We start from the raw sequence: 20,320 nt of genomic DNA on the forward strand, positions 1-20,320 counted from the left end.
ATAATGTGAGTACCAGGTCTGGTCATATCTCCTCACTACAGATTACAGTGTTTCAAAAAGCGCAGACGAGAATTGTACAAGATTTGGGCAGCTGCAAAACATACAGTGCAGGGTTTCTTCCTGGTGACAGCATCAGATGATTTTATCTATTCCAGGGAACATCCTGCCTAGTGTGCCCCTGTTGAGGTGTAGTCTCTGTGAAACCTGAAATAGCAATGAACCATCTGTAATACATATGGATGCTGAATGACTTGTTGAAACTGCAGAGTGCTGTACTTCCTCAGAAATTTCCATCCCAAAGTCTTAGGAGATAGATATCCCTTTCACTTCTTAATCCCTTACTGAATGACAATTGAGTGGAGGAGACATTGTGGGAATACAGCACAGACTAAGCGACAGAATCTGTTTTATACTCAAATACTTTTTTCTTGGTTACTTTGATACCCAATAAAATGCCCTTTGAATATTAGACGCCTAATAATAGCGTAAAACATTTGGCAAGAGCAATCTGAGTTATGTCTCTCTAGTTCCTAGGCCCAGGGATTGGATTGCTCCAGATGAACGATAAAATAATTTTGATCAATTCTTGAAAAAAATATTTTGTGTTAAAAACAGCTGTTTGAAAGAAGATCAAAAAATCTGCCAATCATTGTAAAGTCTATAAAGAGCTACAGAGCCACAACCATTTAATTGGTTCCATTTTTTGTCCTTTTGTCCACTGCTGATTTCAGATTGTATTTAAGAAAGTCTTACTGATTACGATGTAATGAACTAAATTATATGAAAATGAGTCAAACTCCATGAAGTGTGCCTCAGTGGTAACTGGAAATACAATGCTTTCTAACAAGTTGATTGTATAACCTAATATTTATCAAAAAACAGTGATTACATCGAGGGCTCTAGGGATGGAAAGGTCAGCTTGAGTAAGATGCAAAATTAAATTATCTGCTTACAAAGTTAATTTGAGGGTCTGGCCTCCCCTTCTGACTCAATCTGTTGCACTCCTTCTTGCTTCAGCCATGGGGATAACAAAAAGAAGTGGGGCCCACGGACAGCCCTGTCTGGTAACTGGGTATTTGGCAAAAAAACAAGTCTGTGGTGACGCATTAAGGATTTTAATCCAAGAGCAAAGCCTCATTTACTTGAATATGTGAACAAATAGTAATATTACTGTGAGTGTCAAAAGAAAGAATTACCTGCAGAGACACATAGAGAATGTTCCATAATTTGTGTAAATCACCAGAAGGGTCGCCCTGAGATGAATCCTGACTGATCAGGATAAATTGGTTTGTGACCTTATCAAGCTTCGCTCGAGAGCAAACTTGATTCATTCCTCAGGGGATTCTTGCCCTTTGTATGTAAAACTGGAATTAAACCTTCTGTCATGCTCTGCAATCATGACTCCTCTAATGTTTGTAAGCACTTTGCGATAGCGGCTCATTTCTGTGAAAACAATTCAATTTGAAACACAAAGGGTATCAATAACTTATCCTTCATGTGATTCCGTTTCTTTCACTAATACAGACTGATCAATGTTTTCTTTTGCTTGTCCACGAAAACATTAATTTCAGTTTTTAATCACTGGAGGTGTATAGCGCTCTTTTGTAGAATTACTTAACAACAAATTGTGATCAGTGATTACGCCGAAAGCTGTTTGTCCCTCTGCTATGCAAGTAGCACCAACAGATCGACTCTGTTGATTGCAGAGTATTTTACCAGCCTTCTCCCCATTCAATTTATTTTTACCCCAATCTGAATCTGTGGTTTAAGTGTGGTGTTCTGTTTGCAGGGATACGCTCTTCATGTAGAGATCGGTCAAAGTGAATGTCCATGATCAATAGCTTTTATTTCAGGGATAGACAAATAAACCTTCTCTGCTCTTACTTTATTTCTGCTGGAATTGGAGGCTATTATCTGGTCCAATAAAAGGGACATCTGCTGTCTTTACATTCACATCTGGAGAAAGACATCTATACAAACCATACAAACTTATTGTCAGCTAATCCCTTTAGATTGAATAGTTTTAGTGTATTTATCATTTGTAAGACAAGGTTAAATGCAGAAAGGGCTGTGATCTGAAATCATTATTTCCTAATATCCACAAGAGGGTCGCATTGTTTATCCGTAAATAAGAAATTGATTCTAGTATAGAACTTGTGCCCAGTGGAGAAAATGAATGCTGCCAGAATAGAGGATTTTTTTTTGTATCTCCAAGCATCAATAATTCCACTAAGTCTGAAGGAAATTCTTCATGCAACAAGCAGACTTATTTAGTGCTCCACAATTGGGTTTTGACCGGTCTAAGTGTGATACACGATATTACTTTATGGGTCTAAAATATAACTTAAGAATTTCCCTCTTAAATTAAAGGAGCAGCTTGTGCCTTCGGTCTTATTCTCTAACATAAGAAATTACCCAACAGGCCAGAGTTCAACTAGATCAGAAGAAACAATGTCTTTCTTCAAAATTGGTCTTTTTTCTTCAATTTCACCACAAATTCTCTGACTGACTGTTCATCTTCTGGTCTCTACCTCAGAGGACAATGGTTATGGTCAAAAGGTGGTGCATTCTCCAGTCCCAGAATCTCTTAAAGATTCGGTGTGTAGAATTTAGTGACATCTAGAGGTGAAGTTGCATGTTGCAGCTGAACACTTCTCAGTTCATCCTCCCCTTCCAAACATGAAAGAGACCTGTGGTGAACTTCAGTTGTCATGAAAACTCAAACGGTTTTAGTTTGTTTAGTTTGGACGACAGTAAAAACATGGCGGCCTCCGCAGAGAGGACCCCCCCCTCCATGTAAATCCTTTCTACGGTAAAGAAAACAACAATTCATACAATTTAGATGAAACACACCAGTGAAAACAGGGTTAGGTCGTTAGGGTAGCACCAGATAGAAATGCTTTCCCTCCTCCCATCTCTCGTTGACACCGATTATTCACAGATGGTATGGTCGGGACCTTGCTTCTTTTGTTCTGAATGACCAACACCCACTTTCAGATGGATTCCTCTTGATGCAGGGAAGTAATGACCTTGTATGTGACTGCTCTCTGCCTCCTCCAAGGAGGTCACACAAACCGTTAACATGGTAACCTTGGTGCCTACTTGCTCCTTTCTTTTTTTGAATTCCTCCCACAGCTCTTGTCCTTGCCCTCTTGATGTTGTTGGCCTGCGTTTCAACTGTCTTGTCATTTTTCTAAAGAAACCCAGTTTTCAATCATCTTATCTTGCAGAGAATAGTTACCTCACCCCCTCTCTGTCAGCTCATTTGCAGTAGCACCTGTGCAATGCTTTGTTGCATTTCCTGTTTTGCCTTGTGTCAAGAATGTTGCATCAGCATCCCCAGAATGATTTCAGGTATCCAAAATTGCTCAGAAATTGTTTCAAAAAATTCAGTTCTTGACCTTTCACATGCCATCGGACTGCCTCAACCAGAAAAACCAGTCTGTGTCCATTTCATGGACGACAAATTTGACGAGTAACAAGCGTTTGACTTTTTAGGAATTTGAATTGTCACCTAATTTGAATAAGTTACACGTCTTGCTGCCACAGCGTAGTTGCTTTACAACACTCATCAAGGTTATGCCTTCACTACTGTCTGTTTGTTTATACATTTTTTTGTTAATTAGCAGGATTTTGCAACTTCTCTAATGGACTATTACCACAAAAATTGTTTGAAGGATGTGGTGCCCATCAGAGAGGAACCCAATAAATTCTGATGTGGAACCAGAGCAGGGGGCTGAGCTGTGAATTTTCTATCACATTCTTTAACATTGCAAATAGGACATTTTCACAGATTTCCCAGGGAATCACTCTTTGAACTTGATGGCAGAGGTATGTGCTCTAGAAAGTGACACTCTATTTAGTATTTAAAGAAACCCTGTAGACCAAGGTGACACTAAATAATCTCTGCATTTTTATCAACTTTATGACTCTTGGTTTTAGCTGGCAGATGGTGCATTATTTCACACTGTTGACCGATCTTGAGCACACAAAGCACCTCCAGACTCCCGTCACACCCAGAGGACGCCACATTACCTTTTCCAAATTCTATTAGAGGAAGAGCTGCTTCCTGGGTGAGGCAATTACTTAAAGATAATTGGGCCCAGGTGCAGATGATCAGAGGCAGAAGCTGCTGCTTCAATATTCACAGACGGAGGCAACGTAGCTGAGAAATGTTGCAGCAGGTAACGCAGCCCTCTGAGATCATTTGCTGGGAATATATACATGCATGCTATGTTCCTGCTCTGTCTGACTTTTTGAGCCCTGTCAGTAGATGGTTACTTTGTGATCGAATCACTGCATTTTCCTTTTATTGCTCTTTTTTCCCCTCCATTGGACATCTCTGTACAAAATCTCATGAAGGAAGAGCTGGGTGGTTCATCCCCACCAGTAGCATCTTTTTCCAGCCCAGTGGAGAAACACACGGAGGGAGTGCAGCGTGAGCACTTCACACAACTCGACAACTAAGCATGGGATTAGATAGGGGGAGGCCTGGCTTTACTGGCGGATGGGATTAGGTTTTGTTTTGCCTGGCAGGTGGCCAGCATTCATGACCCACAATAAGTGGACACAGTGCCAGATCACACAGCCAGCACTGTCCCTGGGCCTTCAAACACTGTTGCTTTTGACATGGAAAGACACAGACACAGTCAGAATCTGTGCATCAGTCCTGCGTCGGTGCTGTGGGACTGAAACAATTCAGTGATTCAACAATTCAGTATTAGTTTATTTTGAATTTACTCCTGCAAGCACATAATTACAGACACAGCTCGATTCCACTGTCAATATGTCAGACACAAAGATTTTGTGGATGCAAAGTTGTTGTTGTGGGTTAGTTATTTCCTGTTTTTTTTTCAAATTTCGATACCAGCTAAGAAAAAGCTTCAATACATTCGTGATGGTGTCAGGGGTTGCTCTAAACAAAGTCGCACGATCTCCCCAGCTGAGCTAATATATCACTTCCTGCCTCTGCCTGCTACATCCGGCTTTCCCACCTCTCACCTGAACAATGCAGAAGATTTGATGCCGTTGTGAACGCGCCTTTGCAGAGAACCTCCCGCTGTGTGGGTAAACTCTGTAGCTAGTTCTCTGGATTTTACCCTTAGGTCATGTCTGAAAACGGGTAAATTGAATAAAGTTTATCATCGCAGCTGTTAAACCCACTCACAGACCATCACATAATCTGAAACAGTTGCCTTTTAGCCTCTTTTTATGAATATTATTAGCATTACAGGGTTATTTTTTTCTTCTAACAATCTTTTTGACACTAGTCACATCCAAGTGTTAATGAGAGAGTCCATTAAAACCTCAGAGCAGATGTTCAGGTTTGGCTGCTGTGGTCTGTGTGGACTGGAAAGCTTTCGCAGTCACTAAATGTGTTTCCTTTTGTGTCTCCTCTTCCTGCTCATCCTCCATAAGCAATTATGTATTTTCAGGCCGTTCATGTTTTTAGCGCCGTGCTCCCACTGTCACAAAAATGTATGCCAAAAAAAGAGAATTTTAGCATTCTAAATTTAATCTTGTATGGAAGTCTGAATGCATTCAGAATATCCATGAACCGTGGGGTAGTTTTATTGTACAATGAAGGAGGTAAACAAAATCACGGTATGCCTACTCATTTCAGAAAAAGAAAAAAATGTACCAAAGTAAAAGTGTTTCTTGAAGTTAAAGCTGATCCCATCTGAATGAAACATCAGAAAAGATTCATACAGTATATTTACATACCTGGATAAAATGGTTGGTGATAAAAGTGTTTTTGCAAAAAGGTGGTGATAAGTCATCCTTTAAAACATAAACTGATGTGTCAGCCTGCTTCTTAGATATTAATTCTATAGAATAATACATCAGTCTGTTTGGTGTGTTTAAGTTTGTGTTTGTCTAAAATGCCTTTGTGTAGATGCATCGTTGCTCTTAGTCCTCGACAGTAGTGGCCGTAATGGGAATGATTTGAACAGTATATGGGATCCATAATATTTGGCATTTATCCATGCTAATTATCTGGAGAACGGCTGTCAGGCCTCTCTAATTACTATGATTGATCCATCTAAAGAGGTGCTTGAAACACTGTGGATGCAGACTGTAGCTTTTGCCCGGACACAGTGCAGACACACACACACACACACACACACACACACACACACACACACACACACACACACACACACACACACACACACACACACTAAAACCTTGAGCTCTTGCCTTGTTGCGTGTTGGCATTTGTGTTTCATTAAAACTGCCAGGAACCCCGAGCCCCTCTAGCATGACTGGCACAGTCACACATGTGGTGTGTGTCCCACAATCTGGAGTTTGCCTATTAACTCTTGTGCTGAGCCAGCAACACACTGATTCAGATGTGCTCATCATAGACTCTGCCGCCATCCATCACAACGCTATCCTTTTATCATCTCCAGTAAATGATTGTAAATGTTCTTTGCCTTAATTTGGCGAAGCGAGTGATGATTGAATGTATAATTTCAAATGCCAACTATGTAAAATAAACAGCGTCAGTTGGAATCTGCTGTTTCTCACGGACAACGTTTTCCTATAATTGAGTCAATCCCTCAAAAGCTCAAAGCCGCAAGTCAGCCTTTCTACAGATACAGTAGAATGAAAGGACAAATGAAAATTAAACAAATCTCAACACTACTTTTTGATTTGAATTGCAGTTTTTTTTCACCAACAATCACCCAAATGATCACTATGTTGTACACTCTACTCCAAATAGTGGAAGAAGTGGACACGTATTCTCCATTTTTATTAACAGTCTTTAGTCAGGACATAGAATATCATTCATAGGTTGTAAATTTTAATTAAAAAAACATGTAAATGTAAATTTTTTAGCCATGCTAGTGTCCCCATCATGAGAAAAAAAACATTGAACTACGTAAAATGAACCGAGTACAAGGTTGACATCATTTCACTTTTAAGTGTGTTTGTATCAGTTGCCTTAACCCTTGAAAATCACACAAGGCCAAACAATAACAATCATAACTTTTTCATTCAATGTTGGGACATTTACTGTAAATATGTTTGATATGAACTTGAGTGGTATACAGGTAAACATCATTTTAAATTTATATTACAAGCACAGGAGGGCAAAACAAGTCTGGAATAACATTTACCATTGGTAAACATACAGTGTTGTCTGTCTGACAAAATGTTTGTATGATTTATATCTCTATTTTCAAATCAATCCATCAGGTTGAGAATTTATTGGTGTTTTTCAGCCTGAAAAAAAATTTAATTTAAAAAAAGCAATTTAACTGAAGTTTTAGGAAAGCGCCTTTTGCTCATTTCCGAATGGGCACATTTGCATGATTGTCCCATAATGCCTGAATTAGCATCTGTAAATCTTAATTCGATAATGCATCTCCCTGAAAGAGGTAGCAGGATGGAATTGGATTACAGTCTTGGATCTCATTAGGGCTGTTTGACAAAGGTCCTTTTCATAACACTGCGATGCCATCAGCTGAAATTTGAGTAAAATTAATTCCTTTTCATAGTGGTGCATCGGTCTGAAACCATCCTCTTAATTATGCTCTCTCCCTTTCAACTCTCGTCCTTTCTCCTTCAGCGAGAATCTCTTATCTTCTCAAACACTTCGCCACAGCGCTCAGATTTTCAGATAGTTTGTAATCTCATGTCATCAATAGGTTTCTCAACTCAGGAGCTGTTTGTCCTCTTAGACTGTGTCTCTATCAGGAAATAAACGTTGCCTTTTTTGGAGAAATTATTTCAACACACTCATGTTTGGTAATCGAGTAAACAGAGGAGAAACAGTAATGTGATTCCAGATGTGGTGCAGAGTGGGGAGTAAAAATTCTTTAAAATTCATTCAGAATGGGTCTTTTACCTGTTATGATATGTGTGTGTGTGTGTGTGTCAGCTTAGTACCTTCCTCCCCACCTGGTTTTTTTTTTCTTTTATTCAATATGCAAACAGTCTCTCCTCTGATGTCTCTGTTTTCTTTCTCTTTCAGGAATCCAGAATAAACTGCATCCGCATCGCTCGCAAAGGTAATTCAACATAAATATTTCCCTGACACTGTGACCTTGAAGGCTTTCTCCTGCATCGTTTGAGTGCTTTGCAATCGAGCCAAAATCCTCATTGCTCTATAAGATTGGAAATGAAGGTCTACTTGTAATGGCGTGCTTTGCCCATAGTCTCTCCTGCATTGTTATTTACCTCTCTGTCAAGTGCAAAGGTGGAGGGGGTCATCGACAAATTTTCTCTGCCGGTCGTAGTTGTTCAGCAGTGGGCCTCAAAGAAAAGGGCAACAAGCAGGGAGGGATTAGAGGTCAGGCTTTCATCCTGTTTGTTTGGGGGCAGATGCTGGGACACACCGTATCAAAGGCAGCCTCTCTGTTCTCATCAGCGGCTCAGTAGACGGCTACATCTGAGGGCTTTGACCTCTGCTTGGTCCAGAAGGGTCCTCCAGATCAAAAATTCCAGATGGAGCTACCTCGGCCTATCAGTGCGAGAAAGCTCCCACCTCCCTCCCGTTCTGCAGCTCAGGTCTTAGATACAAAGGGACATGAAAAGGGCAGAGAAATTGACTCTAAGTCCTGATGGCAGGAGAGCCCCTGTGCCATGGTACACTGTCAGATCATGCTCAATAAAAGTCATGTATTTATAGTTTTCATAGCACTGCTACAGAAAGCAGAGAATCTTGCAAAGTAAATTGACTTGGCGGGGTGTCTTTTTTTGGTGAAGGCCTCTTTCTGTGAGTGAAAAACGAAAGAGATGAGGCTCTCCTCAAGCATAAAGCCAAAAGGCAAGGCCAGCCATTTCAGCTCAGCGTCTCACTCCATCTGCCCTCACAGACACCCGGTTGGGCATTGATTAATTATGCTTTCTCAGTGCAGTGGGCTTTACACTGTGCTTGCCTCTATTCTTCCACAGTAAGCAAAGACAGGGAAAAAAAGAAATGCACATGGAGCTCTAGTGGTTGTAAAATGATTGTATTGTATTGTGTAAGAAAGCAGGATACAAGGGAAGATAAAGAAAGAAAGAAGAGAGAAAATGCACAATGGAAATATAATGATTTTAAACACATTACGTCATCTACATGCAGGGTTATGCATCCGGGAAGAAAAAACTCTAAAAGGTAAATTCAAAGGAAAAAAATTCTCTGGTTGATATCCAATTTCAAGGTGCAAAGGGTCAGAGGAATTTCTTGTTGCTGCTTGTGATCCCTCTACCATTACCATAGCCTCTGCATCATCGCTTCCTAAGCAGTTATTATCACGCAGACCATCAAAAGTAAAGTGGAGGCAAATGATTCTGGCTTGGATAACAGAGCTGGAGATTACATTTCAACTTCCAGGTGACAGTTTAATTAAGGATCCTCTGGCAGGCTCAACACAATAGACTTCCATTTCTTCTCCCTCTAAGTGCCAATTCCCACCATCAGGGCAGCTGGCAGGAGCATGGATTCATGTGAAAATCTATTTCATGCTCACGTTTGGCTCGATAGAAAATGTTGTGGCTAAATGTGGCAAAACCGCCTTATCTGTCCAAAATGTCAGAAACCTGAAATTGATTTTTCTCCCCCTCATCTGCATTCTTCAGCCAGTTAAGTTGCCCTGTATTTCACTCGCGGATGTAATTTTAAATGAAGTCACGGCATAAAGTAAACAGCAAGTGCTGAGTTTGCGTCTGAGGCTTGTTTGTTGAATGCAGAACCAACAGATTGGCTGAAATCTCTGTTATTTTCAGTTACAGTTGCTCACAGACACAAAGGCAAGGCGGTGATTGTGTCCTTGTGAAAGAGGAAAAACAACAACAAAAAGTAATCTTTGATTCACCGTCTGACTGAACCTTCTATTTGCACAACTGCAAATGTACTGCAAGTATAACCCTCAGAAATTGTGTCTGAAAAAGAAGGATATGTAATATAGGAATCCATTCATCTATTATCTATACCGCTTATCCTTTGAGGGTCCCAGGGGGCCCAGCTGACATTCAGCGAGACACAGGGCACAAGGACTCACACAATTTAAAGTCTTAGATTAACCTAACCCCAATCTGCATGTTATTGGACTATAGGAGGAAGCCAGAGTACCCAAAAATGACCCACACAGGGAGAACATGCACAGGTTTAGCTGGGATTCTAACCACTAACCACTACTCCACCGTGCTGCCTGTTATATTGGATTAGAAACACTTCCTTTCTGATATCAGGCAAATTACTTATTTTCATGCCATATGCCAGATACCAATCATTGATTAGAAAAAATCTTGCCAAATAATGAAATTACATTGTCCCACTTTCATCTTTATTTGGGAAAAGAGTTCTGAAGCAGCCATAAAATGCCCACGGCTGCAGATAGTTGGGCTAAAACATGGCTCTGTTTTCATTTTCCCTGCCCCAGATCTGATTCTTCCCCCAGCAGGCTGCAAGATAGAGCTCTATCCCCAGGCCTGCTCTGACTTTCTACTGCTCTCCAGATAGGTTGTGTTGTTCCAATAAGCTCAGAAGGGCTAGTTTTAGGGCTGTCGAGGCCTGGAGGACAGCCTGACACACCGAAAAAAACTAGATCAGTGGGACTTTACAACAAGGCAAAGAAAGGCCTGCTGCTCAGCGCCATTTACATAAGTATGAAGCTTTGTATTTGAGAGATGAATAACCTGCTCATATGATTACAACCTTTCCAGTAGCTCTCAGACATCGGGGCACCTTGGGATTATAATGTAGGGCTGTGTGGATGACTTGTGCCTGGGAAAATTATTATTTAATTCAGTTATGAATTAAAAAACATCAAAGAGCCAGTGCATGTAACATTGCATTAAAATACTCTAGTGCAATATTAGAAGCATAAAGAGACAGTTATTGAGCTACTCAAAGATGAACAATAGATGGATGAAGAATGTGTTGAAAGCCTTTTTTGTTTGTGACTAATGAATCTTAGCAAATGAGTTTCAAGTCTTACTTTGGCATATTTGCAACACTTGTGAAAATAATTTCCTCCTCTACACTCATTTATAGCAGTCTGTTCATTTTCTCTTCTCCATTTCATTTCAGTGAAAAATGTGGAGCAGTCCTACTAGCTTGTTGAAAACCTCTCAAACAATCAAACTCGTATTCTGCGCACAATCCCGTCATTTTGTTCGTCGAAGCACAGCTTGTCTTTGTGTATATCTGTAGCTTGTTGGCCTAAATGCATCACATCTGTATTTACGTCTGTATTTGTACAATAGCATTGCCTCGAAAATATATGTTTGACATTGAAAATATTATTCAGTAGATCTCCTCAAAGTGAGCCTCTATATTCTCATGTGTCAACAAAGTTGTATTGTGCATAAATGAAAAGTTCTTCAAAGCTGTGAATTTTCTATTTTATTTTATTTTCAGTTTTTCATGCTATTTGGCTTCAAACTACTGCAAATCAGTTCCTTAAGACCTTCACTTCCCCTGTGTACAATATTTGCATCACACCTTTTTAAACGGGCATCTGCCTTTTCCTTTTAGCCGCCTGCAAGGACCACCGCAAGGCTTTGGAGGTGTCCCAGCACTCGGAGGAGATGGGGCTGATTCTTGGGGTGTGCGCCGGGGGCCTGGTGGTCCTCATCCTCCTGCTGGGTGCCGTCATCATCATCATTAAGAAAGGGTAAACATCTGCTGATAACTGTTTGAGCACAAAACATGCCTCATTAAGCACAGTCATACCACATCTTCCACATTGTTTTTTCCCTTCATGTTTTGTTTTGGAGCAGTTCGGTTTTTTTTATACTTGCTGAACTTTCCGAAAGGGCACGTTTGTTTGGGGATGATGCTGGACCCACAACCAGCGCCGCATTGTTTGCACTCCCTCATGGCGCACCAGAGGGACCAAACAGCCCTCATCTGCAGAGCCTATCTGAGTGTGAAGTATTTAATTAAAGACGGATTCAATTCAATTAGCCACTTAATTACGCACACCAAGCAGAGGCCTGACCCTTAAATGAGATGGTAATTGGGAGGGAAAAGGTGCTTTTAGAGATTATTAGCCAATGATCCCACACGTCTACAGTAGCTCATCTACACCTCTGGCTCTGTATTCATTTAGCGGCAGCTGACGGCAGGCCTCAGTTTAGATCTCAAACAAGGCATAACCTGTCTTACTTAGATAAGATATAGTGTCATGCCAAAAATAGAAGTTACTCCAGCAATCATTATTAAATGGTTGACATATCCGTCCAGGCTAATATTGAATAATGTTGATTTTTAAAGTCACCGCTCCTCTGCACATTAGCCTCAGAGTTCCTCCGCTAAGCCACCGTGAATCTCGCTCTTAGGGAATTGATTGCTAGATTTGCTGTGACAGAAAGCCACGTGGTCGGGTCCTTGAAGTGTAAAATCGAGACATATTCCATTGAAGGGAAATGCACATTTTCTGCGTCACCGCGGCTTCGGCTGGGAACGTCCGCATGTGTCATATGGCCACCTTCACAGGCGAGCTCGTGAAGAGGATGGTTCTCATCTTCACTGTGATCAATGCTTTCTGCCCTCAGCTGACATTGCTTTCATCTTACATTTCTTCTTTCTCTTGATTTTTCTTTCCTCCTTCTACTGCACTCTTGCCAGAAGGGACTACTACTCTTACTATCCGTAAGTGACTTGCTTTTCCATCATCTTGTGATCCATCATACACATGCATGTGCTCTGGCTGTCAGTCATAAGTCACAGAGGGAAAATGAAGTTTTTCTATACTTCATCACCCTGTTTCTCTCAGTTATTACCTCATTGTTGTTCTTTACCGAATGGTGTTGGCTTTTCCTCCCTCTCTTTTACCATCTCTCCTAAACTCCAATTACTCCTCCATTCTCCTCTATCTCCATTAATAGGAAGCCAGTAAACATGAATAAGACGCCCATTACGTATCGACAGGAGAAAAGTCATATGGGCTCCATGGAGCGTAGTTTCACCGACCAGAGCACCCTGCAGGAGGATGAAAGGATGGCTCTTTCCTTCATGGATGCCCACACCTGCGGGACTCGAGGTAAGATACATGCATAGTACAGTGTACACAAACCTGATAATAATGCAATTATGCATAATGCAACTCCAAAACTCGATGCACATCATCCTTCACTCTGTATTCTTGTTGACCGTCACTCATTCACTTGATAATTACGCCTGATAGAATTCTGAGAGATAGTTGTCACCCTCTCATGAAACATATTCTTTCACACCCTCAGCTATTCACCGCCTGCAGCCGTTACACAAAAGAATATCACAAGATTTCAAGGGAAGCACCATATTTGAATGAATCAAATTTTTTGATTGATGTCAGCACTTCATCTTGATCTCCTCTCTAATGTTGTCAGTTTCATTGAAAGGGAAAAAATAGATGTGTTTACTCAAAAGTTGATATAGATCCTGGTCTGCTTCACTCGCCACCCTTCAGAGGCAGAGCTGCTGTCACTTCTCCTTAAGATCTATGACGAAGATGTCACTTATCAAAGTGGCACACCTGTATCATATACTGTTACGTACATAAACTGTATGAGTCCATATCAGCATGCAGTGTGCCAAATCTGCTAACACCACCGTGTGGCATCCCATAGTAAAGGCAAAAGGTGCTACAAGTTACTGAATCTTTTATATCATACCATGTCGTGCTCATAAATCTTTCAACCTGCAGTTGCACCAAAATTGCAAATGTGTGTGTATCTGATTCAGGTGATGCTCGTAGTTCAGTGAATGAAGCCAGCAGCCTGCTGGGAGGCTCCCCGAGGCATCAGTGTGGACGTAAAGGCTCCCCCTACCACACAGGGCAGCTCCACCCTGCGGTCCGAGTGGCCGACCTCCTCCAGCATATCAACCAGATGAAGACTGCCGAGGGCTATGGCTTTAAACAGGAATATGAGGTGAAAAGACGCTATTTAACTTTTCCCTTACACTCTGACAGCATGACACAACACTGACGGCCCTTCAGGGATTCAGACAGATCCTTAAAACTCTTTTTGAGATTCACTGTGTAAAATGTCTTAAAAAGACCAGAATTAGAAGTGAGCTATCAAATATGATCCAGGGCACAATTAATGAGCAAGTGTATTTTTAGAAATTTTGTATGTTTTATATTTTATATTCATTACCCATTTGGTTTGTACATTAATTAAGTAGTGTACTCTCCACTCGGTAAGGGGGCGGTGGTGCCTGTAATATTCTTTTAAAAGGACATGATTTTTCTGGGTCTGATATCAGGGTGTTGGAAAAACATAAGTTCTACACGCATCAAGTTGTTCGCTGCTCCTACTGCTAGTTTGGCTCTACGTAATGATTCGAGAGGATTTGTCTACTGTGAATTAGTCCACTCTGGCAAAACCTTCAGGTCCTACAACTAGGTTTCAGACAGCATTCAGCACTTTTTCTCTGGATCCTTGGATGACTTGTGTGATCAGTTCTCTGAGCTCGTTCCACAGCATTTTTTATTGGGATGAAGTCCTGGCTCTGACTTCGTCACTCATACGTCTGGCTCATAGACCTGCTGCATCCTTCAGCTCCATCTGAGCTTCACCTGGTGGACAGTCACAGTGAAATTATACTTTGAGAAACATAGGAATTAAAACCCTGAAAGTAAAATGCACTGCAATCGAGTCTAGTTGTGTCATTATTTATGTTATCTCAGACAGGACACATGCTTTTATTTTAATCAAGTGTATGCTTGAGGTTACTTGAAACAATCAATAATTAATCAGAAGTGATTATATGGTAACAGGAAGTGTTTTAGTTTGATTGATGAATAAATCTCTGACATTGCATATGTTAATAACACTTTTAGTATTCATACTGAAAGTACCTCCATCTAAGAGAGGTGAAATAGGTAATTAGATAAAACCATTATATTATATATTTACATATATATTAAATATGTCATTGTATAAGTAATGTTTGCGTATATATATATTTCTATTTCTGTGTGATCGTTCACTCAACATTGAGAAAATATGCATTGTGTTAATGTGAAAGCATATTGCTCCAGCCTTAATATGAATTTTTGACGTAGAGAACAATAGAGGCAAGAACACTCAAAGCTAAATAAATATACTGTATATAATTTAGTGTCACAGTTGGAGATTGTTTCACCTTTATTTTCTGGATTTAAAAGTGGTCCAGTTACCTTTGAGTATATATATTTTTACTAAAAGCTTGCTTCTGTACCATCTCAGTTCCCGTGGTGAGAGAAATGTTTCCTCCGTTAGATCTCACAATTCCTGCGGAGAGTGTTTTCTCGAGTGTTCTGTGTAGCATGTGCTGAAACACAAGTGTCTCGCTGAAAGTCTTGTGGTAGAAGGACTTTAGAGTTGTGGACACCAATGTGTCATTGAAATAAAGTCAAGTAGCTCCCCAGGTTTGTCTCACAGATGCACAACATCAACGTATTTAAAGAAAGTTATCTTATATGATTAAAAGGTGATTCTGTGTACCAAATTCAACAAATCGTTGAATTAATTATTGAAAAAAGCCCAGCAGTCAATCAGTCCATTTATCAATTAAAGATCTAGCACCTTAATGAGTTTGAGGTTACTTTTTCTTTTGGTGGTTTGGGAAGCAGCTGGATGGTGTCATCTCTCCAAACAGTCCACATTCTATCCTGAGGTGTTGTTTCAGTCCAGTATGTCAGTATATCTGTAAAGATGTGACCTGGGGTCTTCTCTACTAGAAGAGTGAGTTGCAGAGTGAGTTGCAGAGTGTCTTGATACCAAGGTCCTGCAAGAATGTCATTCTCCTTGCCCTGCTGAGAACAGCCACCATGCTTATTTTCGCCTCTTGCCTCCATGATCTCATTCTTTCACTTACTGCTTGGAGCCATACGGGAGGTTGGAGCAAAGATAAAGCTTTGCTTCGTGGGTTAGCTCCCTCTAATCTGTAAGGTCTGAGACATGGCTACACTTGCATGTCTGATTCTAATGTGCACTCCTAACACAACAGAGGAAACTTGGAAGTTAAAAGAGGCTGCTGGTGTGGTATTTAAAGAAGCCAATTCATGGCTAGAAGAGAATTTGTAGCACTACTTGATGGGACTGGACGCACGGCAGGTTAGATTGGGTTTGCCGTAAATTGAGCCATTGCAATCAGGTTCAAACTCAAACTCTTCTGTGCTGCAGGCACCTGCTGATGATTCCCAGTGGGTTTTAGCTTATGTAATCAGCAGTGGAAGTTGCACTTGTCAGAAGTTTCCATGGTGGAAGAGACTGATGTCAAGTTCCATGTGTAAGAAGTACATATTTTGTACTGCTATAAATCCGTCATAGATTACTGACATATCACAGAAAAAACCTAATCCTTCTGGTGGATTCTGTGTGAGTGATCGGTTTACTTTATCTCCAAAGAAAATTGATTTGCAGTGTAAACACACAGGCACAAAAGAAGAACAACACACACACTGAAACAAGTTAAAGTGGAGTGGAGGATGCATCTTGTTCTCCCATCAGTTTTTAATACCACTGGACACGTTTCAAGAGACAACCAATGGGATGAGAGTCTACCTCTCCAAGGGTCGATTGGTTGTCCCATTAAAATGAGATTATGATGAAGTCAAGTTGAGTAGTTTGGTTATCTTCATTGACTGCTATCATGTGCAGTTACTAGATGTTGTGGATATCCACTAACTTAGATAAGTCATGTTAGTTTAAATTATATTTGGAAAAATTAAAGACCATCATTCCTCCTCTGACATAATCCTAGCACCACTCGCCACCCGCTGAAATTAATTATCTGGGTTAATAAGGCATCTGGATCCTACTGTTGCTGAGCATATGAATAAATCATGAGTACTTTGGGCCAAATAAGACCTCTGTAGTGACAGCAGGCCAGACGAGGTTAAACATCTCCGGAGTTACTGTAGCTAGTGAGTCCCCTGTCCTCTGCAAACAGATTGTAGGGGAAGTCTGGGAGTGTTGAGTGGGATGGGAGGAAAGATAAAAGTGCATGGAGGAAGAAATGTGGGACAATAGCGCTTTTGTCTCCACTGCCCTGTACCCTCCAAATAACCTCCTACCAGTTAGTATTTACCTCCTGCTGATGAATATAATGCAACATTAATAATCTCTAATATGCAAAGGCAATCATAAGACTGTGATACATTGAGCTGCACGGCCATTAATGGTCTCCACTAACTGGAGGCAGACATCTCATATAAGAAGATATAATTTCACTCCTGCTGGTGGCCACAGGCTGAATGTTGTTCTTTCAATTTCACACAGTAGAGATGAAAATATCAGGCATGTAAAATTAATATAGGTTTGATATTTGGAGGTCAGATGTTAGGACTGTCTCACGGCAGAAGACAGGCAATGCTCCTCATTGATCCTGCCAATGCTCAGATAATTAAAACTCTAAATGTGGATTGAATAAATCAAATATTCTGTCAGTATTTTACCTCAGTGGCTTGGCATTAACTGTCCAGTGCACTGCCATTATATTTTGAAAATCAAAGATCACTGCTCACAGTTTTTTTGTTTCTTTTACCAATCCACAATCAAGATTTTGTCCTGAACTGAATTTCAAATACACACAGTTTATTTGCAGAACATTGCTTTTGCCCCTCCTGCTATTTCTAGTTGTATGATTCATGGCCCATAATAAATGGGGGGACAGAACTCTGAAACCCTACCCCAACTGAAATGATTGTGGTTGAGAGTTAAGATCACAACCCAGAGAGAAGTCCATCCGTGTCACCCAAGGCCTTTTTCATGAAACATAGAAAACATCTTTTGTCTCTGTTTCATGGTTTCCCCCCTGGAACTCTGCTTGTAGACTCATTAAAGTGTCCCTCATGGGCAAAACACACTCCGCTCCAAAAAATCAATACACACGCCTTTATGTTTTATTTTCCTCTGCACAGGAGTATGTGTTTTGATGGAGTGTCTCTCTCCATTATGAAAGAAAATGATGAGGAGTATCATATTACACTCCCACGGCAGGTATAGCTTTTTATTTCCCTGAAGAACACCTATGTTCTGTAAAAACACTGATCAAGAATTTACAGTCGAGGTGTAAAGGGGCTTGTATATGTGGCAGCTGCTGTCACCTGCGTTACATTGATTTCACTTTAAGTGCTTTAGCAGGCTTCCAGGATTACCTGTCTAATCAGCACCATTCCGTTAATTTAGGGATTATTTGTTTAGAGTTTTTTTCAATAAGGGTATTCTGCAAAGTTCAATTCTAGGTCCTTATGATGACTCTTCTCAGCTAGCTGTGGAAAACCAAGGGGGGGGTTTGAGCTAGAGGTAATCGTAAACTTTAATTCTTCCACTGCACACAGATTCAATATTGAGAGAGTTACAGAACACATATACGTTGGTGTTAGGATAATTCACATTCAAATATCATGCAAACTTGGTCTTTTTATACTATTTTTTCTGTATCTCAAAAATGAGTTTCTTATTTGAACAAATCTAGAGCTGTCTTTCCAATGCTTAGTAGAAAAATACGTTTTGAATCCCATTTTTCTCTACTTATGGATTATGGTGATGTGATTTTGAGCACTGTTAAACCCTTGGACGCCAGTTATCATTTTGCGCTTCGATCCTTACCAGTGATCTTCATAGCACTTATTATTGCAACCTGTATGAAAACATTGGGAAGTATTTTCTCTCAGACGGACGTGATTGGAAAGTTGACATTTTATAGTACTTCTGTGACTGGCACTCAAACTCAGCCTGGATTTCACAACTATTTCACCAAGTCTGTAGCTGGAACTTTTTAACAACATTTTCTAAGTCAAGCAAAGAAATCTGTTTCAATTGTTTAACTTTTGCATCTGTATCAAGTATTTCTTTAATTAACTGCATTTACATACATGTTTCAATGGACACATATTGACATTGTATCTTGTGTCATTTTATGTCTTATTTCTTTAGTCATTTACACTTAGACCCAGCATCATTCAGAAACCGGATGGACATTTTGACCGTACTTTTTGTTATTTGACTGGTTGTTGGAGGCATATAAGAGATAAGATGTAATTCTAGTTTGGTTTTTCTCCCCTTGCTGTTGTCTTTTCTCTCGAAGGATGAGCAGAGGAGTGGTGTGAGCAGAGAAACAGAATTCAGAGGTGTAGTGTCAGAAATGTAGAGGAGAAAGATGGAAGAGGTGGACAGGGAGAGAAATAATGATGGAAAATGATAAAGAGAGGTAGAAGGAGGTAAGAAGTCTGCAGGATTCAGAGAGAGAGAGAGAGAGAGAGAGACAGAGCAAAAGCAAAAGAAAAAGAAAGAGACAGACCCTGAGAGAATGCATGGAAAGACAAGAACAAATTTGGGGGGAGGGTATATAATCCCGGGAAGGATTTGGCTGGTTCTTGGCTCTCTGTGGGGAGAACCACGATGTAATCCGCTGCTCAGCATGAATACTTGGGCAGTGTTTCGAAAACCAAATTCCCCCTAGTGGCTGAAAACCACAGGGGGTAGGCTGGTATGATGGTGTGTCTCTCTCAGCGTGTTGTTTTGTGTGTGCTTGAGTTTGTGTCCTGGCAGTTTACAGGCTTATTCTGGCGCCACATTGGACGCTTAATAGTGGCTTATGAGGACGTGTGAGTGCTCACCAGTGTGTCGATTTGTATGAATATGATGTGTTATAATACACCTGAGAAGCCATCCATGTCAGCCATCGGTGGCTAATGTTGCTAAAGCAATTGTCAATTTAGAGTTAGGTAATAACCATTATCAAAGCCATTGCATAAAAAACTCAACTATAACCCACTCAATGAGTGCTTTTACAAGAATATACACAAAAAGGTGGCTCAAGGATCAAACAAGGACCACACAATGCTCATGGCAATGATTTATTTAATTGCATATTATGCATAAATCTTTCTCCTCTCCGTAGGATACAGTGGCTCTTGTTGTAAGCCTTAGGCGCACTTAAGAGATGTGAAGATAGGCTTTGATAATGCTAACGCATATTTCCTTTTCACACATATAACAAAAAATACTGTTCTTTTCTGAGATATTTGAATGGTTTATACAGAGACACTGTTCTTGAAGTGTCACACAACCGTCTTCATTTGTTACTGTAGAGTTTCTTTGATGGCTGGGACTGCACAAAGAAGAAGGATAAAACCAAAGGGAGGCACGACACTTTGCTGGGATGTAAGTCATCGGAATCCATTTCATCCTGTGTAAAAGGAAATATTGTTCAAACTGTATTTCTCAACATTGCTTTGATCGTGTACTTTTTGTTCTGTCTCAGATGACCGCCACAGAGTCAAGCTCCACCCTCTCCTGGGAGACCCCAACTCAGATTACATCAACGCAAACTACATTGACGTAAGTGTAATCTAGTTTTTTTTCTGCCTATGTTTGACAAGGGGAAACAAATTGTCAGCCT

The 20,320-nt window shown here is 40.4% G+C and overlaps 1 protein-coding gene across 4 annotated transcripts in view; it reads left to right on the top strand.

The window, feature by feature from the left end:
• Positions 1-20,320, top strand: part of ptprub (protein tyrosine phosphatase receptor type Ub) — a 154,923-nt gene that overhangs the window by 113,714 nt on the left and 20,889 nt on the right. For 2 of the 4 annotated variants that reach the window (XM_069536903.1, XM_020092685.2), the window contains exons 13-19: positions 7,982-8,018; positions 11,474-11,612; positions 12,569-12,592; positions 12,829-12,983; positions 13,667-13,854; positions 20,010-20,082; positions 20,183-20,259. In XM_069536903.1, the coding sequence (XP_069393004.1) occupies positions 7,982-8,018; positions 11,474-11,612; positions 12,569-12,592; positions 12,829-12,983; positions 13,667-13,854; positions 20,010-20,082; positions 20,183-20,259 (693 nt within the window). The remainder of the gene's footprint in view (positions 1-7,981; positions 8,019-11,473; positions 11,613-12,568; positions 12,593-12,828; positions 12,984-13,666; positions 13,855-20,009; positions 20,083-20,182; positions 20,260-20,320) is intronic. The other 2 variants (XM_020092686.2, XM_069536904.1) reach the window with 1 other exon arrangement.

Source organism: Paralichthys olivaceus, chromosome 13, assembly GCF_024713975.1.
Source record: "Paralichthys olivaceus isolate ysfri-2021 chromosome 13, ASM2471397v2, whole genome shotgun sequence".
Classification (NCBI taxonomy): Eukaryota; Metazoa; Chordata; class Actinopteri; order Pleuronectiformes; family Paralichthyidae; genus Paralichthys; species Paralichthys olivaceus.